This window comes from Bos taurus, chromosome 23 (assembly GCF_002263795.3).
Source record: "Bos taurus isolate L1 Dominette 01449 registration number 42190680 breed Hereford chromosome 23, ARS-UCD2.0, whole genome shotgun sequence".
Taxonomy (NCBI): Eukaryota; Metazoa; Chordata; class Mammalia; order Artiodactyla; family Bovidae; genus Bos; species Bos taurus.
Genome location: NC_037350.1, coordinates 12,809,067 through 12,835,699, shown reverse-complemented (window position 1 = coordinate 12,835,699; position 26,633 = coordinate 12,809,067). Strand labels below are relative to the sequence as shown.

At 42.8% G+C, this 26,633-nt stretch overlaps 1 protein-coding gene across 1 annotated transcript in view; it reads right to left on the bottom strand.

Moving 5' to 3' along the window:
* DNAH8 (dynein axonemal heavy chain 8) overlaps positions 1-26,633 on the bottom strand; it is a 328,304-nt gene that overhangs the window by 53,174 nt on the left and 248,497 nt on the right. Inside the window, exons 83-87 of the mRNA XM_024983878.2 lie at positions 25,392-25,544; positions 24,846-25,001; positions 12,036-12,152; positions 9,875-9,976; positions 3,826-3,986 (exon numbers count right to left, since the gene is read on the bottom strand). Coding sequence (XP_024839646.1) covers positions 3,826-3,986; positions 9,875-9,976; positions 12,036-12,152; positions 24,846-25,001; positions 25,392-25,544 — 689 coding nt within the window. The remainder of the gene's footprint in view (positions 1-3,825; positions 3,987-9,874; positions 9,977-12,035; positions 12,153-24,845; positions 25,002-25,391; positions 25,545-26,633) is intronic.

The window sequence follows — 26,633 nt, the reverse complement described above, 5'->3', positions numbered from 1 at the left end:
TAGATCAGGTGGTCTGGTATTCCCATCTCTTTCAGAATTTTCCATAGTCTATTGTGATCCACACAGTCAAAGGCTTTGGCATAGTCAATAAAGCAGAAATAGATGATTTTCTGGAACTCTCTTGCTTTTTCCATGATCCAGCGGATATTGGCAATTTGATCTCTGGTTCCTCTGCCTTTTCTAAAACCAGCTTGAACATCAGGAAGTTCACGGTTCACATATTGCTGAAGCCTGGCTTGGAGAATTTTGAGCATTACTTTACTAGCGTGTGAGATGAGTGCAATTGTGCGGTAGTTCGAGCATTCTTTGGCATTGCCTTTCTTTGGGATTGGAATGAAAACTGACCTTTTTCAGTCCTGTGGCCACTGCTGAGTTTGATCATGTCTAAGCCATATCCTGTGAGCTGTCTTACAGATACTGAAACCCCCACCAGGTGGAAGAACTTAACTACATGATGACTAGGCTTGTTGCTGTGACAAAAACTGCCACAATTCTGGGAATTAATCTCAAGGAAACGGGAACAAACTGACCCTGGAACTAAGGATTAACTGTACTTAAAACAATCAGGATGATGCTGGTCAGACTACCGATGACAAATTTTAAGATGACTGTCAGAGCTGACTGTGCTGTTTCTACATGTAGCCCTCTGCTGTCTATAAAAGCTTCTGCCCCTGACTGTCAGTGGAAGGGAGTCAGCCTTTGGACAGGCGTCCGCCCTCCCCACTGGTTGCCGGCATCCAAAGTAAACCAAAGTTTCCTTTCCACCAACTTGCCTCTTTATTGGCTTTTGAGCAGTGATCAGCTGGACCCCACTTTCCATTAGAGTGTACTTTGGAGCAAATGAGTAAACAAACTGAAGTGCTGAGAACCTGAGTTCTCCCCGTGGGAGAAAGTAGATCACTGTGTGAAATGAGCAAGGACAAGGAAGAGCCCTGAGGTGTATTGGTACTGGAGTTACCCATGAGCTCATGATGTTTTAAAAAAACACATATCTCCTATCTCTGCCCACTCAGAGTGTCTATAAGCGCACACACACACACACATAAACACAAACACACAAATAGATGTGGTTATGTATGAATATAGCTGTAGATGAATAAACAAACTGATAAATACAGAACAAAAGAAAAGCTAATGGAACAAAATGTTAACAGTTGGTGAACCTAGATAAAGGGTATATGGGTGTTCACTGTACCCACAACTTTTATGAGGGTTTATAATAGTTCAAGAAAGAAAGTCAAGGAAAAAAACAAAAGTTTGTCTTTATCATTGCCTCCCATCTGGATTAGTTTGGTTGCTCTTCTCTGGACTTTTCTAGCTCTGGTTTATCTCTCTTGAGAGCCGTTGACCAAAACTGCCTACAGCAATCCAGTCATAGGAAAGCCATCCCTGTAAGCCAGGGTGAGACACTGTCAACCTGGTTTCATATGTTCCTTGGTAGGATTTTGTGGTATCCGACAGGGTCAGACTCTCTAGGTACCAGCCAATGTGGCTCCTGGGGCTCTTGCCAAGGATGGAATCAGAGTTTAGAGCCCTTATAAGTGAACCATTTCGATGGCTAATTTACAAGTACATTAAAACTTACTGGCCATTTTTCTGCCCATTCCCTGGAACTCATGAGATCTTTCTGTGGACTATCTCTATTAATTAGACTCTCCACGGCCTAGGAGAATTTACTACCGCTGACACATTCAACAAATGTGACACTATTCAACAAATAGTGCCCGAGTAGCAGGCACTATTTAGCCCTGGAGCTACAGTAGTGAAAACAGGCAGACATTTCAGACATAATGGAGCTTATGTTAATAAAGATTTCAAAGGGAGGAAAGGAAGCCAGGTTGATAGACGACAAGCAAATACATAAGTGAATAGAGAGTTGGTGATACAATTGACAGGAAAAAAACAGGCAAGGAGGATGGAGTTCGGGGTGGGAGTTGGGGAGTGGTTTGCAATTTTTAAATAAGGCAGCCAGGGAAGGCATCTTTGAGTAGGTGACATTAAGACCGGAAGAGGTGAAAAAGTGAGCCCCAGTGATATCTTGGGGAAGGATGTTCCAGGAGGTGTATTCTATGGTAGGAAGGACCTGTGGTGGGAGCCATCTGGCCTGTCCAAGTAACAGGAAGCTAGCAGAATCTGGAGCGCAATTGCAGAAGCAGTGCAATTGAGGAAGAGGGCAAAAGGAGACCAGCTGATAGGTCGGGGTCAGATGGCATCACTGGGCTTTGCAGGTCACCTGTAGGTCATGGTCAGCTCTTGCCCTTGACTTGGAGTGAAGACAGGAGCCTCAGGAGGGTTCTGGGCAGAGGAGTGGTTTGACACACGTTTCTAAAGTCTTAGCTAAATTAAAACTCCTTCCCACGACTTCCCCAGTAGTTCACTGGTTAAGACTCCATGCATCCACTGCAGCGGGCACAGGTTCCATCCCTGGTCAGGGAACTAAGGTCCCGCATCCCTCACATGGCCCCAGAATTAACTAATTAATTAAAAACAACTCCTTCCCTGTGTGCTGTCTTTCAGATGATATTAATTCACAGCTGGATTTCTGAGGATTCCCTTTCACTTCTTCACTTCTTTCCTGTCTCCTGCTAACTTACAACAGTCTCTTAAAATAACACCTAGAGCTGCCACCAAAGCACCATAACTGTTCTGTCATGGGGTCTGAAATGAGTGATGGCCATTTGTGGGTCTTTGGGGGTCACACCCATGACTTTGAAGATGAAAAGAGGTGTGGTAGAGTTTAGAGGATGTGGAGGGGTGAGAATGAATGTGAGTGACAAAGAGGCCAGGAGGCCAAGCCTCATGCTGGGGCAGGGAGCATGCTCGGGGTGGAGAGAAGATACAGTGGGAGCAGGGATGCTGGGCCAGGACAGAGAACCAGGAGGTGAAGATGTCCACGCCCCATCGCAGAGCTGCTGGACCTGCCGCTGCAGGTGAGTGACCAGGAGTGAGGCACAACTTAATCCTCCCAGCTGTCACAGCTTAGAATCTGCAGCAGGAGTCTTGGTTTCTTCCATTTCCTGAAATGAGCCACTCTGCTGGACATAAACTCTTGGTCTTTGGTCAGTGAGCCCCAGGCATGAACATCCAGGGAGGTTCTCAGCAGGGGCTTCTTGGAGTCCTCTCTGTGGAGCTGGGTGGTCTTGGGTTCAGGTAGGGGGTGAGACCTCATCCAAAGGACGGGCCTGAGAAGGGGCCTGAGACTGGATGCATGTCTTATCTCTTCCCTCACCACCTCTTACCACAGTGACCGGGGCAGGACATCACGCAGAGCCCCTCTTCCTGGGCTCTGCATCTGTGTCCTCTGCACCTGTGCTCACAGCATCCTGCCCTCCAAGGCAGCTACTTACACAAGGATGCAGGTGAGCGAGTAGAGGGAGAGGAGCCATCTCTGAGAGGACCCACAGAAATACATGTCCTCCTCTTCTTCTCTCTGCCCTTCTGAACCTTTTACATTCTGTTTATGACCATTATTTTTAATAGATTTTTTGAGATAAAAGGCAAAGAACTAGGAGGCTACTGTCCTACCAGATCAGTGGTATCAAGACCAAGAACACCAACTGGTTTTACGACACAACAGAGGAGAAATAATCAATGCATAAATTAGAGCTTTAACACTGTCATAAACTCTGGAGCAGCAGGATTTAGCAATGGGCAAGCAGGCCAGGATAGGACAAAATTGTAATTGGGAGACAGGAAGTGACACTACTGTTTTTCACAGTAAAATAAAAAGAAGGGAAAGGAGAGATATTAAGAGAGCGAATGAAGTGCACAGACTTTGCCAGGCTGGGTTATATCCTTTCAAATTAAAAAACGCTGGGAACTTACGTGATATCGGCATTTGGGTGAAGCCCAAAGACTTCGGGGTTATCTAGAGATGGTAATGACTGGATGTATTCGAAATACTGATCCAAGGTTTTGCACACAGGGATTTTATACCCTGTATAAAAACAGAACGATGGTTCAAACATCTTCTCACTGAACCAGACCTATATCAGAGAGAAAACAGGAGAAATAAATTGATGAATATCCAAATGAAAACCCCAAACTGCCACTGTCAAGGAGATAGGGTCACCTTATTTCCATTGTAAGCATTTTTTATATTGGATTTGAAAGATCCTTAACAAAACCACTGATAGGATAGTTAGACATATGCGTGCATGCTCAGTTGCTTCAGTCATGTCCGATTCTTTGTGACCCCAACAGACTGCAGCCCACCATGGGATTATCCCAGCAAGAATACTGGAGAGGGTTGCCATTTCCTTCTCCAAGGAGTCTCCCCGACCCAGGGATCAAACCCACTTCTCCTCTGGTTCTTGCACTGCAATGCAGCTGGATTCTTTACCACCGAGCCACCAGGGAAGCATAGTTAGACATAGATTAAGGAAAGAGAAAGGCCACAATATAAGAACAATGAAAGCCGGTCTCTGTTTAACACCAAAGAAGATCATTTCTAAGGGTGAAGAGGGGAGAGCCAGCCTTGCAAGCCCGCCCTCTACTGGAGTAATCTGACAAACCTTGAGTTCACTTTAAAAAGGCAGGGGAACGGATTGCAGAAGCAATAACCACATACACAGACACACAGACACACACACACACACACACACACACACATGAGAGCACATCTGGGCATTTTCACTGCCTCCCTTCTCCCCAGAAACAGGGCTTGTGCCCGGGGGCTTATGCTTGTGCTCAGCATGGCCCGCAGTGGCACTGAACACTCCATACAGCCAGGAAAACTTCTTACAAATATCTCCCCTCCACCCTGAGCTGGAGCGCACCCTCTGTTAATTAAGTTATGTCCCTGGACACAAGAAGCAAATATATCCAACCATCTTATTGTTTGCCTTAAGACATCCCTTTCTCATTCTGTATGAACTGATTATCTATAAGGTAACAGCGAGAGAACAAATAAATACTTGGTGTGGATAGACTTATTCTGAAGTGGAAAAAACAAAAATGTTGAATGCCTATGAGCCTGCTTTGAGGCAATGACTTCTGTGTCTAAAGGAGTGATTTTCACAGAAGGGAGGGAAATAATGGGATGATGGGAAGAGCAGGGATGCAGGCTGGATGTCCAAATCACTCAGAGGACTCCATGTGGAAAGAAATGGGGATTGTGTTTTCCTTCGATTGGTCACACTTTCTCTATTATCTTCCCTCCATATCCTGCCTCTTCCAGCTCTTTTTAGGTCCAGTGATTGCTCTGAAACACTCTGTTCCCTGGTTCTCCCTTTTTTATTCATCACAGTTCTATTCTGTTCAACTCCTGTCCACAAGGCATTGAGCTTAGAACAGGAACAGGTTGCAAAGACGAGACACGCAGTCCTTTCCTTCAAGGAGCTTGTGACCCAGTAGAGAGAGAAGCCAGTTACATAATCACCATAATACAAAGTGCACTAAGGTAAGAGACAGAGGAAATAAAAATAGGCAAAGTACTAAGGAGGCGAGCCAGGGAGAAAGAAGAACCAGATGGGTGTCAGGCAAAGCTTTATCTAGAAGGTGATTTTGGAGATATACCTAGAAGGATAGGATTTTAGCAAATGAACTTGTGATTGGGGAGACCACACACGCAAAGGTATAGAATAACTGATGCAAAGATGTAAGGCAGGTTGGGTACATGATGAAACCAGTGTATTTACCCTAAGATAAATATAACATAGAGGGAAGAGATCAGACAGAAAAAGTGAAGTGAGGTCATATTATGGATGACTGTGGATGTCAAGGAGAGGACTGGTGCATAACTGAAAAAATGGGGAGCAGTTGAAAGTCATCAAAGAAAACAGTGCTATGATTATGGTCATTATTTAGAAAGATGAGGTTTTTAGTGATGAAGATGACAAGGGTGGCAAAGGCCATGGGGTCTTCAGCACACAGACAGCAAATGACCACACTGAGTTCTGAGCTGCCAGGTGACATATGCATAAAAAAGCAAAAGGAACTTTCTTCTTGTTTTTCCACTTCTTTAATAAAGTTCAAAAGCATAAAGAGTAAATCCACGAATAGCTAGATTTAAAAACACAAAAACAGTTGCGTTTCACCAAATCTGGAGGACACTTTTGGTATAATCAAAATACAGAATACGAAATCTACATGGAATTACTTCAGGACACTCTGAAAGGTAGCCAGACAAAATAAGTTCTCTTCAAGGACAAAGAGCAAAGTTCTACAATTACTGGTTTTAAGGGACACAGGCCATAAGATGCTGAGAACAGAGAAAACAGACAAGGATTCAAAGATAAGCTCCAAATTGCAAGTCACAGTGACAGAGGATCCGATTTGAAGGCTCTGGTTTTCAACCGAAGCCATTTTCCCTCAGGGAACACGGACCGGGTAAAGAGGCAGCAGATGACAAGCCTTTGCCTCCCTAGTCACCCACATTCTGTTTGAAGACGTTAAGCTGAATGTTGGTATTTTTCTATATTGAGCTGTCTTATATAAATTTTTAGGAGTCTCCCAGGTGGCACCAGTGGTAAAGAACCAGCCTGCCAATGCAGGAGCCTTAAGACATGCAGGTTTGATCCCTGGGTCAGGAAGATCCCCTGGAGGAGGGCATGACAACCCACTCTAATATTCTTGCTGAGAATCCCATGGACAGAGGAGCCTGGTGGGCTACCATCCATGGAGCTGCAAAGAGTTGGATATGATTGAAAGGACTTAGCATGCATACATCCATGTATATTTTAAAGTAAGTAAATTTTTTTATATCAGGCAAATACTAAATAATCAGTATTAAAAGTCAGTAAAGGTCAATTCCCTTTCCTTATCTTCCTTGACCTCTCTCAGTTGACATTTCTTCTTTCTTGATACATTAAAGTATATTAAAGTACTCGGGAATTTGTCCTCAGTTTCTTTTCTTTTTTCATCCTTTTCTCTACACTTTCTTCTTAGATGATGATCTCATCTCATCTCCTGACTTTAAATGCCATCTACATATGACAAATCCCAAATCCTTTTCTCCAGCCCTGGGCTCTCTCCTGAGCTCCACCCTGTATATCCAACTGCCTGTTTATCTTCATCCATTCTCTTATTCAACAAATATTTATTGAGTGCCTACTATGTGAGAGATCCATTCCAGGTACAGTGATGCAAACAGGTGAAGTCCCTGCCCTTATGGAACTTCCAGTCTTAGACATCTCCACTTGGATGTCCAGTAGGCATCTCATAGGTTACACGATGAAAACAGACGACATATGCATATAAAAGCAAAAATTAGGAAATTTCCACCCCCAGTGAAATTTCTTCCCCTAGAAATTCTTTCTCTTCTCTGTAAGTAATCCCATTCTCCATCCAGTTACTTAGGTCAAAACTAGGAGTGATCCTTGACCCTGCCCCTTCCTTCCCCATCAGCATTCTGCTGGTAGTATCTGTACGATATGTCCAGAATCTATCCACTTTTCACAGTCTCCAGTGCCAAAACTCCAATTTGGGTACTTGTACATATTCTAACAAATATGCTTACTGCTGCTGCTAAGTTGCTTCAGTCATGTCTGACTGTGTGCGACCCCATAGACGGCAGCCCACCAGGCTCCCCATCCCCGGGATTCTCCAGGCAAGAACACGAGTGGGTTGCCATTTTTGTTTCCTCTTTTAAATCTCAGATACAGAGGTGAGTTCATCATATTCATTTGTTATTCTCAGGTCTCTAGACCCTTTTCACTTTAGTTTTTCCCATTTAGCCCTTATATTCACTCCTAGTCTCCTCTTTGGAGAAGGCAATGGCACCCCACTCCAGTGCTCTTGCCTGGAAAATCCCATGGACGGAGGAGCCTGGTGAGCTGCCGTCTATGGGGTCGCATAGAGTCGGACACGACTGAGCAAACTTCACTTTCACTTCTCACTTTCATGCATTGGAGAAGGAAATGGCAACCCACTCCAGTGTTATTGCCTGGAGAATCCCAGAGATGGGGGAGCCTGGTGGGTTGCCATCTATGGGGTCGCACAGAGTCAGACACAACTGAAGCAACTTAGCAGCAGCAGTCTCCTCTTTGGGGACTTCTATTTAAATATACTTGATATATGTCCTTGAAAGTATGTATTTGTCCTTGAGAAATTACCCAGGTACCACTCTATAGGTCTCATTTTATTTTTGAAAGCTCTGCACCTGATGCTATGTTCCTAAGATTTATGCATGATGTCATATGGACCATTTCGTCCAAGTGCTGCATTGTATTCCATGACAGGCATACAACATTTAACTCCTCTATTCCTTCTCTAACTCTTCATTTAACTCCTCTAACTCCTCAACCCGACAGACCCTCAGGTTGCTTTCAACTTTCCACTCTCCCAAACAATACTACGGATAATGTCTTTGTACGTGTCCACAAACCTGTCTGAGAATTACTCTGCGACATACACACAAGAGTGGGATTCTGGTTCAGAGAGTAGTCCCATCATACACCCTTGATATGACTCAGTGCTACCAGTGCACCTTTGAAGGGTAAGCAATGGCAATACATGTGCTCACCCACTACTGCTTATCTATTCTCTCAGGCTTCTTATCTATTCTCTTAGGCTTGTTCATCTCCACAGTGGATGCTGTGATGTGCCACCAAATCCTTCTCCAGGACCCAGGAACTGGCTCCCCCAGCTGTCTGGAGTACTGGCTACTGAGGGCTCACAACACTGTCCCTCCCAGGAATTGCCCTGGAAGGGAGCTGCCTCAACCAAGATCATGCCCTTGGGGGAAGGGAGGACCACAGGCAGAATCCCTCTAAGAGTCCACTTCCGGAGAATCCAACCAACAATGGTCACCTGCAGCTCCGTGCACAGTCTTGCCATGACATTTTTATACATATCCATGTGTGGGCTTTTTTTCCCCTAGAAATGTTCTGGGATGTATCTACCCATAATACTTAGTTTTGGTTAAGTTTTGTTCAATTACTTCCCTAGAGATCTGCTTCTGTATATCCTTACCAACACTTATTATCATCCACCTTTCTCCAAATACAGTTTTAAGAAAAACCTTAGTAAAGGTCGAAAAACAATTCAGATTTCTGGTCAACCTCCAGTTTACCAAAATACCCCCAAAGCTTATGCTTTGTTGTTGAGGTCTCAATTTTGTTAAAGTGGGAAAAAAACTAAGAATTACCAATTTAGATCCTAATGCAAAGAACCCAAATAACCATAAAATACTCCTGTATCTGATTTTTTTTTCCCACTTAGGTAACGTATATTGCGTCTTTAACATGTAAAAGTTTTAAGAACAATTTGAGTCTGATAGATTCTTGCCTGGAGAATCCCAGGGACAGAGGAGCCTGGAAGGCTGCCATCTATGGGGTCCGTCTATGAGTCGGACACGACTGAAGTGACTTGGCAGCAGCAGCAGCAGCAGCAGATGTACTTATACCATTCATCCTTGGTGTGAAAGCCAGAATTGCTAAGAGATAATATTTTCTAGAAAATGTTTGCTCACATGACCTATGCAGATTTTACTGGGCACTGAGGAAAAAAAAAACCACTTCATCAATTTTCAATTGTCTGTCCTAATGGAAAGAGATGAGAAAACTCAAATTTTGGCTCATTCTCCGATCACTTATCTTGGGGCTTGAAATTGCCCTGAAGATTTTTCCCCTTTTCAGAGGAAAAGACAGAGGTATTATGTCCAATATTTTTATAGGAGGGGAGGTGGACATGAGCAGCTAGTCTATACAGAAGAAGATTATAGATCATTGAGAGTTGACCTTTGTTCTGTTTTGGACAAGTAGATTGCTAGCTGGTTTGGTTTTGGTTTGGTTGGCCGATTCTTTTCAGCGGCTCTGCTCTATATTTTTTCCCTTTCAGTTCGGCTTACCTATTACGAACCAAAAATATTCTTATTTAATAGGAAGATGCAATGAGATGTGTATCTATGGTATTTTTTTCTAAGTTGACTTACTCTAGCAAAGCAGTTAAGTAGACGTTTATCAAAGTCATCGGTGACTCTGCCCCCATACTGCACCTCTCCAATCATGTACCGAACGGTATTCCACGACACACCCTTTATTAAAAAATAGAAAAGAGTTATTCGTTGTCAACCCAAACAAAGAATTCTAAACATTTCGATTCTTTCTTTAAAAGAAAGCTCTGAAAAGGGAAGCACTAGCTAGACTGCATTTAAAATTACTCATTATCTTATATTAATAACTCTTTTGCTCTTACACGACTTGAATTGCTATGGTTTGTTCACCAAAGAAAAACTTACAATACTAAACATCAGTGAATATATTGCTCATTGATTATGTAAAGTAGGGGAAAAAGAAGACTATTTTTCAGTCTGTGGATGTAATTACCAATAATGTTCATTATAGTAATGCCAAGCTGTTAGAGCAGAAAAAAGTCACGTTAAATGAGGAAAGGAGAAAAATCAAGTAATCAATGCTTGAATATGCTTTCTTAGTAATATATTTTCTGAATCTGTATGAGAACATCTAGAAAATTATTCACAAGGTTTTTCTGCAATGCAATCTTTCTCTGACTCATTGTGTGAGCTATGACTACATCAAACCATTTATTAATTTCCATAGGAATCTTATATAAGCAACACATTTCAGATATTAGTAGTTCTTTATTTTTAAAAAGTTTCAATACATTTGGGGTAGGAGAAGTAGGGATGCTTGATTTTTATTTACTTTCTCTTGGTTAAAATTTTATTTTTCAGCTACATTGCCTTTCAAAGCAGCTATTTCAAGATAACTGTCATTTGTACATAAAAAATGATAAACAATCACAGATACAAACCCATATAATTTTTTCATCAAAATGTCATACTCAAATTTAATGTCCCTTTGTAATTTCTAGGAAAAATGATGGTTTGATTCTAGATTTCTCCCCTAGCCAGATAACAATTCATCACGGCTCACCCTCATCATACTGGTACTGAAGAAGCTATGATTATCTTTGTGAGAAGGTATCTACTGTGAGAAGGAAGAGAGGGAGAGACGACAGGCAACTCGTATTTACTGAGTCCTGACTACACACCATACACACAAATACTAACTTGCTTATTCCTCTTGGAAACCATGACCATTTTATAGATGAAGACACAGGTTCTGAGAGGCTCATAAACTTGCTCAAAATCACAGAATAAAAAACAGATTTCGAACTCCTTAGAACACACATGTGAAAGAACAACTGAGTTTGTGTTCTTAGTCCAGTGACCCTGAGGAAGTCCATTATTCTCTTTAGCCTAGTGCTAGTCATTCAGTCCTGTCCGACACTTTGAAACCCCATGGACCGTAGCCCGCCAAGCTCCTCTGTCCATGGGATTCTCTAGGCAAGAATACTGGAGTGGGTGGTCATTCCCTTCTCCAGGGGATCTTCCTGATCCAGGGATCAAACCCAGGTCTCCTGCATTGCAGGTGGATTCTTTGCCATCTGAGCCACCAGGGAAGCCCTTAGCCTAGTACCCCATCAGTCAAACAGGGATGATGGTAATGCCTTCTGTATCTGCCTCACCCAGTTGTGAAAATAAAAATGAGAGCCTGCACACGAGTACCTTGAAAACTGTGAAGTGCTACATGACCAATGATGTTGTTACAAATCACTGCTATTTATCTGCATAGCATCTTTTAAGATGTGACTTAGGGTGCAAAGGAAATTCCACGTGGGCTGGGAGATAACATCCTCACTTCTGAGGATTCTGAGGTGGCATGAGTGAGATGAAGGAAGGAAAGTCTGATTCAAGGTATACTTTCTCTGGAAGTACACGGAGGCACTGGGATGTGATGTGAAGAAGGCTGTGCTGTTTCTGAAAACAACGAGTTCATCCATCACAGCTCTGACTCTGCTGTGCATGTGCTTGGGAGAGACAGAGGTAGGGTGAGGGTGGGGGACACAAGTGTGAAATGGAGAGCCCCAGTGCACTCCGATGGGCAGTCGAGGTGTGACTGGAAATGGCTGGACCAGTAAACAGGTGATTGGAATGACTGATCCCTTTTGGAAGAACTGGGGGGAACGTTAGCAGGGTCACTGCATATCCCAGACTGTGAATGTCTCTAGAACTTTGATTTAAAGACAGCAATGAAAACAAACAAACAAAAAGAAATAATTTCACTCACTTTCTTAATGTCACATTCATCAAGGTGATTCTGAATAAACTGAACGCTGGCTGAAAAGTCGGCAGAATTGAACTCATAAGGAATATTCCATCCTAAGGGACCAAATTTGCGTCGCTCCTTAAAAACACCAAAGAAAAGTTAAGTATTGAGTGAGGTTTTTAACTTGTATTGCAGCTGATTCCTTTTTATTATTCAAACAAACTACAGTAAAAGTAAGGCATGAACTGAAGTAAGTTGACATCATAAAAGAATATATCCCAAACCATTATTTGGTTTGGGATACAGCAAACATTAGAAATACTTTTCCTTGGCTCTAGATGGTTGACAAAAAAAAGCAAATCTCTGGCTATTTGCCAAATTGGAGTCCGGGGTTTAAAAAATCTAGGTCTCCACTGTCAGCTCAAGAAAGTTCAGTAGGTGCTCAAAAAACAGCTGTTGAAGGAACTCACTTGTTCTAAATTGGACTCTTGAAAGTTTCAAATGTGAAGTGTAAGGGTTTGAATTTTTGCTTTTCAAGTTGAATAACCTAAGCTCACAGGGTGTTCAGACTCCCTGCTAGTATCACTTTGTAATCTTGCAGTTTCAGATTTTGAAAACTAAACATTTTCTATTGTAAAACATGACATACCTGCCTTAAAACATATTGCCCTTGTTTGTTCTCTCCTGTGAAACAGTGGTTAATCATTTCAAATCATCAAATTACTCATAAATAATCAAACAGGGCTCAAGCCAAATGACTCAATTGCTTTGATATTCTGAGACCATTTTAAAGGTATGTGAGTGTCAGAACTGATATTTTCAGACCCTGATCACCTAGCAAACCACATATATTAACTCAAATGTTACCATACCATCAGCTTTCCCTGCCTCAGCACACAGTCAGTCTAAGAAAAGTTCAATTATTTATTCAGGTTAGCTCCTGACCATTGATCCAAGTGTCACTCTCGTGGAGAGTAGAATCCTGATACATTGGTGGGAAGATACAATTCCACTTCTCTACCTCTAAATGTATACTAGCTTTTCTTTCTCTTTTTTGCTTTCCCTAACCCAACACACATACACAGACATAGATACACACACACACACACACACACACACACACGGTTTTCACGAACCATTCCAATACTTCTTTCTGCAGCTGTTCCATGCTTTAGACCATGAATAACACTACCATTTAAAGGAATCTAAATGAATTTTCATTTGGGCAAATTCACAGACAAGTCAGAGAAGAAACTGAGAAAGTGAGAAGCTTTAATTACTGATTTTTGGTAAAGAAAACACCTGCCAAGGCAGGAGACACAAGAGATGCAGGTTTGATCCCTGGCCTAGCAAGATCCCCTGGAGAATGAAATGGCAAACTACTCTAGCATTCTTGCCTGGAAAATTCCATGGACAGAGGAGCCTAGTGGGCTACAGTCCATGGGAGTAACAAAGACTCCTGAACACAAGGAGTTGGACACAACTGAACACACACTGCACAGGATATGCTTTTAAGTGTATCCTAAATCAAAATTAAATTGGGTCCAGATGTCCTGGCCCTGGGAGATCAGACTGAGGACAAACAACCCTTAGACATGTAAACTGCTACCATTATTTCTAGAACTGTTCTTCTTTAGGTTGGGTTGTCAGGTATCAGGCATTTGTATGGAGGGACTCCCATTTCCACTCTAGCTAATTAGATCAAAGGTGGACAACCAGCCCAAGACCAACAACATCCCCTCTCCCAGGAATTTGAACTTAAGAGTTCAGAATTGGTATTCAGAGTTTGTCCTAATCAGAGCTCACTCAGGTGAGCCTCGTTCAGGTTGTTCCAGGAGCAAGGGTGGCTTGGAGGATCTATAGGACATTAACACAAAAACGCATTCGGCTAACCCTTGAGTCTCTAGAATTACTTCCATCTTGAAGACTTCAAAGTGAAAAATGCAAAAATACACTTATAATTAAAATGCAAATGTTTTCCCATTAAAAGAAAGAATCATCTCTAAAACAGTTTTACCCATTTTGACTTAATTTTTAAAATTTGCTGGTCAGTTAGACAGGAGACTGAATGAAGAATAATTCTTCCTTTCCAATTACCAAAGCTGGTTAAATTGGCTCTACAGAAACGTCCCCATTTACGTGCACTGAGTGACTGCAATTCAGTTGTTCCTTAAAATGTGATCTTTGAAAATTGTCCTAATGCTGAGATTTGCTTCATTTTACATTACTATCAATTTTTATTTGTGAACATTCACTTCTTAGGTTGGTTCACTAAAATCACAGATGGTTTAATTCCTCTTGGAAAAAAGGACAAAATCTAGGTATCTTTTCTTTCACAAATGAGGTCATTTCACTTTCTTGCTATTTTTTTTTTGTACTTATTGATTCCTATAAGTGACAATTAAGAAAAAAACAACACCTAAGTAGCACCAGGTGATGGAATTCCAGTTGAGCTATTTCAAATCCTGAAAGATGATGCTGTGAAAGTGCTGCACTCAATATGCCAGCACATTTGGAAAACTCAGCAGTGGCCACAGGACTAGAAAAGGTCAGTTTTCATTCCAATCCCAAAGAAAGGCAATGCCAAAGAATGCTCAAACTACCGCAAAATTGCACTCATCTCACACACTAGTAAAGTCATGCTCAAAATTCTCCAAGCCAGGCTTCAGTAATATGTGAACTGTGAACTTCCAGATGTTCAAGCTGGTTTTAGACAAGGCAGAGGAACCAGAGATCAAACTGCCAACATCCACTGGATCATCAAAAAAGCAAGAGAGTTCCAGAAAAACATCTACTTCTGCTTTATTGACTATGCCAAAGCCTTTGACTGTGTGGACCACAATAAACTGTGGAAAATTCTGAAAGAGATGGGAATACCAGACCACCTGACCTGCCTCTTGAGAAACCTATATGCAGTTCAGGAAGCAACAGTTAGAACTGGACATGGAACTGGTTCCAAATAGGAAAAGGAGTACGTCAAGGCTGTATATTGTCACCCTGCTTATTTAACTTCTATGCAGAGTACATCATGAGAAACGCTGGACTGGATGAAGCACAAGCTGGAATCAAGATTGCAGGGAGAAATATCAATAACCTCAGATATGCAGATGACACCACCCTTATGGCAGAAAGTGAAGAGGAACTTAAAAGCCTCTTGATGAAAGTGAAAGAGAAGAGTGAAAAAGTTGGCTTAAAGCTCAACATTCAGAAAACGAAGATCATGGCATCTGGTCTCATCACTTCATGGGAAATAGATGGGGAAACAGTGGAAACAGTGTCAGACTTATCTTTTGGGCTCCAAAATCACTGCAAATGGTGACTTCAGCCATGAAATTAAAAGATGCTTACTCCTTGGAAGAAAAGTTATGACCAACCTAGATAGCATATTCAAAAGCAGAGACATTACTTTGCTAACAAAGGTCCGTCTAGTCAAGGCTATGGTTTTTCCTGTGGTCATGTATGGATGTGAGAGTTGGACTGTGATGAAGGCTGAGCGCCGAAGAATTGATGCTTTTGAACTGTGGTGATGGAAAAGACTCTTGAGAGTCCCTTGGACTGCAAGGAGATCCAACCAGTCCATTCTAAAGGAGATCAGCCCTGAGATTTCTTTGGAAGGAATGATGCTTTGGCCCCCTCATGTGAAGAGTTGACTCATTGGAAAAGACTCTGATGCTGGGAGGGATTGGGGGCAGGAGGAGAAGGGGACGACAGAGGATGAGATGGCTGGATGGCATCACTGACTCAATGCACATGAGTTTGAGTGAACTCCGGGAGTTGGTGATGGACAGGGAGGCCTGGTGTGCTTCAGTTCATGGGGTTGCAAAGAGTCGGACGCGACTGAGCGGCTGAACTGAACTGAACTGAAGTAGCACCTTGGATTTATACCAGGATAGACTCAAACCATTGTGACCGAAGAACTCATTGGAAGCTCAAAAGCAGAGGACTTTGCTAGAATTTGGAATATTTGGAATATTGAATCTCTCCGATCCAATTAGTGTTTTTGAAATTATGAGTCCTAGGTGATATCATAGAAAAATATTAGAATCAGTGCATTTGCAAGAAGTTTTAATCTAGCTGAGAAAATAAGACTTAGAAACAAGGGGAGGACAAAACGGTAGTAAGTATAATTAACTGTCAAAATTTCACAGACGTTAAGCTTGAAGAAGACATTCAATCAAGGGCTCCTGGGAAGAACGAAATTGCAGCTGGTGTTTGAACAGAAGGGAGAAAAGAATCCTGAGCTTGGTCAAGGTCAGGAGCAAAGACAGGAGTGCAGAGCTCACGATCTGTCCAGAAAGAGGCTGCAGAACTGTGCCACTGCAGCAGGGGACAGCCTCTGCTGAGTACATCTGGAACCACAGCCCCACGTGATGATTCAGGGGTGGATGGAACGCAGACAGATTTGAACATCAGAAGAAAGAGCTAAACCTGACTCAGCAGAAAGGAGTTGTTAATCCATTATTCAGTTTCTAGAGTCATGATTTTAGGAAGACTAGTCTACTCCCTACTGAATTTAACCAATACAGTTCCTACTTTCTGTTCCAAAGGATACATAAAACACAACTACCAACACAATATGGAAATGTGGAACCCTCCATAGAACACCAAAGAGATGTTCAATGAAATCATCGTTTTAACGATGTCAAAGCCATTTCCAGTTTTATGTTAGAATCTACCTCAGCCTAACAATCTTCTCTCCCACAGTCCAGTGCAGAATCATTTCAGGCTCATCTTCAAAGCAAGGCTCTCTTTAGAGCATTGCATCCTATTTATTTAATAACTGGAGCTAACATAAAATAAAAAATAAAATCCATACTGGACAATATAAGAGAAACATCAATGCTGCTGCTAAGTCGCTTCAGTCGTGTCTGACTCTGTGCGACCCCATGGACAGCAGCCCACCAGGCTTCCCCATCCCTGGGATTCTCCAGGCAAGAACACTGGAGTGGGTTGCCATTTCCTTCTCCAGTGCATGGAAGTGAAAAGTGAAAATGAAGTCACTCAGCTGTGTCCGACTCTAGTGACCCCACGGACTGCAGCCCACCAGGCCCCTCCGTCCATGGGATTTTCCAGGCAAGAGTACTAGAGTGGGGTGCCATTGCCTTCTCCAGAAACATCAATAGGTTAAAATAATTAACAGAAATAGTCAGAACCCCTGGGAAAAAGGGTTCTGACCCCTTTTATACAGGAACGTGTAAAAGATATTTTTAAAAAATTCTGTATCATGTTACTATAATTATTTTCAAGAGATTTGCACTAAGAACTTTATTATCACACCTCCCCAAAGCAAGAACTGGTATTCAGACTATTAAATTTTAATTGAGTATTTGTCAAGGCTTAAACCTAAAAAGGAAGTCAGAAAAGTAAACACTTTTCTAAATGAGGAACTGTTAACAGTGGTACTCCCTGAGCCCCACAGATATGGCCATTTTTATTAAATATTAACAAATATTTTAATAGCCATGGTAAAATTTCCAAGTTTGCAATTGCCCCTGCAGGCAGTTAGAGCTGCTAATCAAAGACTCTTGTAATAAACCTCACAAAGTTGTGTATCACTCATAAGTCCCAAACATGGGCTTCAATGTGGCAAGCCAAAGTGAGAAAGAGAAATATCCAAACCATGAAAAGGACATAAAAATGACTAACGACACCTCCCCCAAGGGCAGTGGCTCTTTGGCAGTTATTCTCCATTCTCACTGAATACTAGAATCACGTGGAAAATTTTACAAAGGTCTGAGAACTTCACCACAATGCCTCCTCCAAGGGATTCTGGATCCAAGCGGTGGCTGAGGATCCAGTCATTAAGGTAAGATGCTTAAGAGAGATGCTTAAGATGTTCACAGGTTCAATTTGCTGGAACCCTGCTTAAGATGCTCAGGGTCCAATGTGGTGTGCCACAAGGGGCAGTACAGGGATCATCAGGGGGAACAAAACAGCCAATGTTTTCCTAAACTTCTGCAGGAACTGTTGGCAGGAGACTACAGATGGAATTGTTGAGTTTCAGAAGACCCAGACTTTGGAGGAGGATATATTTAAAACTAAAATCCTGAGGGGTGAGTGTGGGCTTGCTCTGAAGCCCAGGATAGTGCTACATTGGAGCTTCTGGGAAATGGTAGTGAGAGAATATTGACACCAGAAGGACGCTTCCCTTTCGAGTCATCTTTCAGAGGATGCAGGAATTGTTCTCAAGAAGTAGTGGCCAAGTAAGTGGAGGCATGCACCAGGGCACTGGGATGCAAGGCTCCCATGGGGAGGGCAGGAGGACTGGCTGGCCGAGGCAGAGACATCAGCTGGCTGCAGTGAGAGCTGACTCGGCAGCAGTAACCTCAGAGCCAAGTTCCTGGAGGAGGAGGGAGGGAAGCTGGGGGAGTCGGGAGTGAGCAGAACTTGGTGCAGAATTGGTTGGTGCATCTATGCAAGTTTCCATGGCGGCCCCCAGGTCACCCCCTCCCCCTGGGTAAGCCTGCTCCCACCTCAAGACACCCTCCGCCACTCTTCTACCCAAGACAGTTGTCCTTGATCAGTCAAATCTACTTGCCCTCCTTGCAGGAGAGGAGGGCTGCTCATTTCATCCTCTGCAATGAGTAGGATCCACATAACACATGATGCCCTTGAGGTGGGGAGCATGAGGCCAAGCCATGGTTCGGTAAGAGAAAAACACTGGAGGGCAGGCGGGGGTGGCTGTTCCACCACTTGGTCCTGCGTTCTCATGTGTGATGGACTCCAACACGAACCCCTTGGAAGTGAGCAGACTCTTCCCAGAATGGACGCCCCGAACCATGTCCTTCACCTGCCTTCCGTCTGTAGAAAAACTTTAGTTGAAAATTTAATCAGAGAGGTGAGAAAATACAAAAGGAAGAAATAATAATAGCTTAGTCATTAAAAAAAAAAATGTCAAGGACCTTTGGTTCTTCCTCAAGGACTACAGACAATATTCTGAGCCACATCCTTTGAGTTGTTTTATAGAGACTGGAACCACCACCAGGTAGAAGAAGTTACCTGTATATTGCCCACAAACACACAGACATCAGACCAGCTGGAACCAAATAACTGATGATGCTGAGTCCTTCTTACCTCACCACCAACCAGTCAGAAGAATGGCCACGAGCTGAGTGTACGACTCCTCACTACCCCCCTGCAGGCTGGTACACTCAGTTTCAAGAACATTAGTCCACTGTGGCCCCCTTTGCCCGACAAAACAATAAAGCTATTCTCTTCTACTTCACCCAAAATTCTGTCTCCACGTCAGCACTGGAGAGCCGAGGGTGAGTTTTGCCACCAATTTCCCTAGTCCAGAAGCTTCGGATTATGTGACATGAACCAATTCCCTCTTCTTTTATTCAGTCTCTAAAGGACAAAAGTATATATATCATGTTGTAGAAAGCAAGGGACATCCAGGAAAATTGGGAAGAATCAATTCACCAATTAACAAATCAGGTATTTGGCTTTTATATCCAACAATAGAAAAATATAAGCCAAAATCTTTCTTTGCAGAATAGTCCTTCCTATAACAGTTGTGTCTTAAACCCTAACGTGCACACAGATCACTTGGGCATCTTATTACAACACAGATTCTGATTCAGCAGATCCGGGGTGGGTCCTGAGATTCATCTCTTAGAAGTCTCAGGTGACATGAATGCTGCTGACGCAGGACCACGAGCCCCTAAAGAATTCTGGATTTTTCTATCAGACTAGGTCTATCCTAACTGATTTACTTTGACTCATGGACCTACCACTCCACGTTCCTATGCAACAGTGTTCTTTATGTCACTGGACTTTGCTTTCTCCACCAGACATGTCCACAACTGGGCATCATTTCTGCTTTGTCTCAGTCTCTTCATTCTTTCTGGAGCTACTTCTCTGTTCTTCCCCAGTAACTTATTGGACACCTACTGACCTAAGAAGCTCATCTTTCAGTGTCATATCTTTTTGCCTTTTCACACCGTTCATGGAGGTCTCAAGGTTCCAGTTTGTGGATCACCCACCTGGTGACTTATTGGGGGGCTAATGGTGACCTCCTCCAAGAGGACTTATGTTGCATGCTGCCTGCATGTCCCAGGACTGTGCTGCCAGTGCACCTGTCCCCACAGCAGCCCACTACTGACCCACACCTCCACAGGAGACCCTTAGACACTCGCAGGCAGGTCTGGTTCAGTCTCCTGTGGGGGTCACTGCTCCTTTCCCTGGGTCCTGGTGTGACAGGTTTTGTTTGTGCCCTCCAAGAGTCTCTGGCGTGCATGAGAGAAGGCACTGGTCACAACAAACACCCTCTTCCAATAACACAAGAGACGACTCTACACATGGACATCACCAGATGGTCAATGCCGAAATCAGATTGATTATATTCTTTGCAGCCAAAGATGAGACGCTCTGTACAGTCAGCAAAAACAAGACCAGGAGCTGACTGTGGTTCAGATTATGAACTCCTTATTGCAAAATTCAGACTTAAATTGAAGAAAGTAGGGAAAACCAGTAGACCATTCAGATATGACCTAAATCAAATCCCTTATGATTATACAGTGGAAGTGAGAAATAGATTCAAGGGACTAGATCTGATAAACAGAGTGCCTGAAGAATGATGGATGGAGGTTTGCAACATTGTACCGGAGACGGTGACCACACCATTCCCCCAAAAGAAATGCAGCAAGGCAAGGTGGTTGTCTGAGGAGGCCTTACAAATAGCTGAGAAAAGAAGAGAAGCAAAAGGCAAAGGAGAAAAGGAAAGCTATACCCATCTGAATGCAGAGTTCCAAAGGATAGTAAGGAGAGATAAGAAAGCCTTCGTAAGCGAACAATGCAAAGAAATAGAGGAAAACAACAGAATGGGAAAGACTAGAGATCTCTTCGAGAAAATTAGAGAAACCAAGGGGACATTTCATGCAAAGTTGGGCAAAAGGACAGAAACAGCAAGGACCTAACAGAAGGAGAAGAGATTAAGAAGAGGTGGCAAGAATACACAGAAGAACTATACAAAAAAGGTCTTAATGACCTGGATAACCACGATGATGTGATCACTCACCTAGAGTCAGACATCTTTGAGTGTGAGGTCAAGTGGCCCTTAGGAAGCATCACTACAAACAAAGCTAGTGGAGGTGTTGAAATTTCAGCTGAGCTATTTCAAATCCTAAAAGATGATGCTGTGAAAGTGCTGCACTCAACATGCCAGCAAATTTAGAAAGCTCAGCAGTGGCCATAGGACTGGAAAAGGTCAGTTTTCATTCCAATCCCAAGGAAAGGCAATGTCAAAGAATGTTCAAACTATTGCACAGTTGCAATCATTTCACATGCTAGCAAGGTAATGCTCAAAATCCTTCAAGCTAGTCTTCCATAGTATGTGAACCAAGAAGTTCCAGATGTTCAAACTGGGTTTAGAAAAGGCAGACGAACCAGAAATCAAATTGCCAACATCTATTGGATCATAGAAAAAGCAAAACAATTCAAGAAAAACATCTACTTCTGCTTCATTGACTATGCTAACGCCTTTGACAGTGTGGATCACAATCAACTGTGGAAAACTCTTAAAAAGATGGAAATATCAGACCACCTTAACTGCCTCCTAAGACATTTGCATGCAGGTCAAGGAATAACAGAACTGAACATCAAACAACAGACTGGTTCCAAATTGGGAAAGGAGTACCTCAAGGCTGTATAAGTCACCCTGCTTATTTAACTTATATGCAGAGTACATCATGAGAAATGCCGGGCTGGATGAAGCACAAGCTGGAATTAAGATTGCTGGAAGAAATATCAATAACCTCAGATATGCAGATGACACCACCCTTATGGCAGAAAGTGAAGAGGAACTAAAGAGCCTCTTGATGAAAGTGAAAGAGGAGAGTGAAAAAGTTGGCTTAAAATTCAACATTCAAAAAACTAAGATCATGATATCTGGTCCCATCACTTTATGGCAAATGAAAGGGAAAGAATGGAAATAGTGGCAGATTTTATTTTCTTGGGCTCCAAAACCACTGTGGACAGTTACTGCAGCCATGAAACTAAAAGATGCCTGCTTCTTGGAAGGAAAGCTATGAAAAACCTGAAGTGAAAGTGAACGTCGCTCAGTCGTGTCCTACCCTTTGCGAAGCCACGGACCATACAGTCCATGGAATTCTCCGGGCCAGAATACTGGAGTAGGTGGCCTTTCCCTTCTCCAGGGGATCTTTCCAACCCAGGGATTAAACCCAGACAACATTAAAAAGCTAAGATATCACTTTGCCAACAAAGGTCCATATCATCAAAGTTATGGTTTTTCCAGTAGACCTGTATGGATGTGAGAGTTGGACCATAAAGAAGGCTGAGCACCAAAGAATTGATGCTTTGGAACTGTGGTGTTGGAGAAAACTCTTGAGAGTTCCTTGGACAGAAAGGAGAGCAAACCAGTCAATCTCAAAGGAAATCAACCCTGAATACTCATTGGAAGGACTGATGCTGAAGCTGAAGCTCCAATACTTTGGCCCCCTGATGTGAAGAGCCGACTCATTGGAAAAGACCCTGATGCTGGGAAAGACTGAGGGCAGGAGGAGAAGGGTGACCGAGGACATTTTGTCTAACTGAAAAACATTAAAACATTTCTCTAATTGAAACTAGAATGGAGGATGCAGGGTGAGGGGAAATGCTTGAATTATCTACACTCCTTGTGTAATCATAGAGCTGGACAACAGAATGTTAGAAATGGGAAAAATCTTGAAAGATCACTTCCTTCTGCCTTGAAACACACAGATGGGGAAACAGAGGCCCCCAAAGGGATAAAACTGGACCGACCTTACATAGCTAACTGATGTCACAACAAGTCTAAAGCCCAGGCCTCCTGACTCTCTATGAAGTGCTCTAATACACTATGATTGGATTTTAAGAGATCGTCACAATTTTTTTATAGACATGCCACTGTGAACTTCATGGCCCTAGCAGTGGAGATTTTTTTTGTTTGTTTTAATCCAAATATGAGTCACATTAAGTGCAAGTACACTTTGGCTGCATGACTGGCCCAGACTCCTTTTCTTCTTTTTAGCACTTGGATAATGGCCACTAAAAACACAGACTGCCGTCTTGACCGTATGGAAAATACCCCCAAACGTCTATTCGTGATAAGCATGGTGGAAAAGTTGAACCATCATTACTAGGAAAAGAACCATAAAATTTACTGTTTGTGAATTGGGCATTAAATATCAGAGTTAAAGCACTGTTTGTATTAGAGTGTGATAAGGTCTAGCAAACCCAACAATTCCCAGATAAGAATGTATGAAATCAGCTTCAGTGACATGAAAATTGTAATTTACAATCAATCCAGAGGCCACAGTGGAACTTAGTAAAAAACAACCACCCACAAAGCATTTATTCTGATTTTAACTTCTCAGGGTGTGGGGGCAGAGAAACACCAGTGTCCCTCTGCACTGCCTCTCTGTTGGGCAGTGTTATACCTGGTAAAGTGGCGGCAACAGGGAACCTGCGGGTAAACACGCCCAGTATTTCCTGGGGGGAGCACCCAATTTCCCTCCATCTTTCCCTTTGGGCAGGGCAGGCAAAGATGAGGTCAAGCTCTGCTGGCCGCTGGGCACAGTTGAACCCTGACTCCTGGTTCAAACCAGTTGATTTATTTTGTCCTCACTCCAACTTCAGGAAAAGAAGAAATGTCGGAAAGAGTTCAAGGAGCCCCTTTATCTCTCCGTGAAATCAAGAGTGAATCAAGTACATTAAAATTACACAGCCTGGGCTTCCCTGGTGGTCCAGAGATTAAGAATGTGCCTGCCAATGCAGGGGACACAGGTTCAATCCCTGGTCCGGAAGATTCCACAGGCCACAGGGCAACTAAGCCAGAGCGCCACAACTATGGAGCCCGTGCTCCGTCACAATGAGAGAAGCCCACGCCCCACAACTCCAATAGCTCCCACTCGCCACAACTAGAAAAAGCCTGTGTTCAGCAACGAAGATCCAGTGCGGCCAAAAACAAACAAATTACTGATTTATTTTTATTTGTATTTAATTGTATTTACTAATTAAAAATTATATAGCTTTCAAATACAGAACAAAATCCAAACATAGAACAAAGGGGTAACAAATGAAAAAACAAAACCGGGAACCCATGGAGACACTGCTGGGTAGCCACACAGTACAAGCAAATCAGAAACAACCTGAAGACGACAGCCGAGCCCTATGACTCATCTTCCAAACACCATGGGCACCACTGTCCCCAGTGGGGACGAGGGTCCAAACATACTTGCATCCAAGGCAGGCAACATGGGGTGTGACTCCTAGATTCACCATTTAGGAAGGACCTTAACCTCTCTGAGTCTCAATTTCCTCATTTTCCAGATGGTGATAAATCCTACCCTGAAAGGCGGTTATTAGTATTACATGAGATGGTATACATAATATTGCCTAACCTCTCTGAGTCTCAATTCCCTCACTTTGCAGATGGTGATAAATCCTACCCTGAAAGGTGATTGCTAGCATTACATGAGATGGTACAGAGAACAGCAGCATAGGCAACTTTCAAGATCCAGTTCCTATCAGAGCAATTCGCTTGCTCATCCCACAAACATGTATTGAGCTCTGGCAATGCTGCAGCTGCTGCTGTGACAAGCGGAGACCCAGCAGTTTCCAAAGGACAGAGTCATCGCCCCAGAGAATCTTACACTCTAGGGGCCGAGGTTGGGGCTGGGGGCAGGAAGATGCTTTAAATACATACGCAAATATGCGCATCCCGTGCCAGGTGGGGGAAAAATTGCCATGAAGGAAAATGGAAGCGTGGTGAGGACACCAGACCGTGGAGCAGGGGGGCAAACATAACATCGCTAGCATCTTCTGAAAGTGCACACGGTTCCCAGAAGTTACCTGCACGGTGGAGTGCAGAAACGCTACGGTGTACAGCATTGGCTTCCACATGGGTAAGTTACTGATGTCCAGGAGGTCTTGATTAATCCCCGCAAATGTTCTTTTCAGACCTGCGCGAACGCCTTGGGGTGGCTCATTAGTGAATTTGAGAGAAGTCTGTCATAAAAAACAAATAGTGAAAAAAAAAAAAAAGGGTAAATAGTACTTTTGTTTCTATGAATTACTGCGAAGGATAAAATAGAAATGACAATACATCAGACAACAATATGCTTGTGGTACATAAAAAGGCACCATGTAAACTAGTCACATTGATCAGAGCTAAAACCCAATAAATTAATACCGAGTCTCATAACTCTCTTGTGGGGATATTTACTATATAACCTTGATGATTATAGTCAAGGTTTTGACGATCATGGCATTAAGATTTTACAATGCAGACTTGACCAAAAGAAGCCTGTTACGTTTGCCATCTTTCAGTAATGACAGAAGTGTCACCTTCATTTGTATAAGTCTCAAGGCAAAGACACTCATCTCATAGTAACAAACCTGAAGCAATGTAATGGGAAACCGGATGTGCGGCTCGGTGGTTATCCACACTCGGAAAGTATCATCGATGGTTTCTGTGATGGTCAAAGTCTCCAGCAATTCTTCCATGAATTCTAGGCCAAGGTGACAATTCTGCAGTAACACCCAGCCACCCTGTATTGAAAAATGACCTCGTGTTAATTCCTCATAACTTTTTTGCTATGATTTTAATAAAACAAAGTGTACATACAAATATTTTTTAAACTTTTGCTCGGGGCATGTGAATACTCTGTTTTAAGCACATATATGTTAATGGAAACAAAGTGTACATACAAATATTTTTTAAACTTTTGCTCGGGGCATGTGAATACTCTGTTTTAAGCACATATGTTAATGGAATTATTATATGTCAATACAAACGTTTTTTCCCCTGCTTCTGGTAAAGCTGGTTACTTGGAATCAAGAGGTTTCAAAATGAATGTTACTCTGTCACCCCTGGTTCAGAAAGGAACAGAAATTAAAACGAAGTCAGACTTTATTAAGTACAGTGTGTGCACCATCTAATGGTCAGAACGGGTATTTTGGAATTTGCAACTTGTCTGGCCTAAGGTAAATCAGAAGGGACTCACGCCAAAGCCAAGCCATCCACTGTCACAAAGAGATGCACATGACCTCATGAAAGTTGGAGGAGTTGACGAAAATTCATCAACAATCAAGTTAGGAAGAAAAGAGAGAATTTTAATAAAGCCAAACTGAGGATTATAGCCTGGGAGATAGACCCAGAGGCTCTGACTGTCCCACCTATTAGAAGTCAAAGGCACAGTCATAGGCATTTTCAAGACAAAGGATCATACATCAAAATGACATGCTGACATTTCACATGAAGTTCACCAAAGATTCACAGTCCACGTAAGCATATACAAAGACAGCAACAAGTCACCATGCTAATCTGTAAGAAGCTACATTGTTAGTGTCAAAGAAATGGGGAAAAATAAACCTGATCTTTGCACTGGAGCAGGCATTCCCACCTCTGAGGAGGCCTGGCTGATGCATAATGCAGACACACTGCACAGGGCAGGCAGGAGGCCCAAACGAGCAGCCAGAGCCGATTTTACGCTACAGTTTTCTTCTCCTGCCTTGAAACACAAATTTTACTTCACCAGAGGCAATACATTTGGTGACATTTGCTACCAGTATTCTTGCCTGGAAAATCCTATCTACAGAGGCTACAGTCCATGGGGTCGCAGAGTTGGACACAACTGA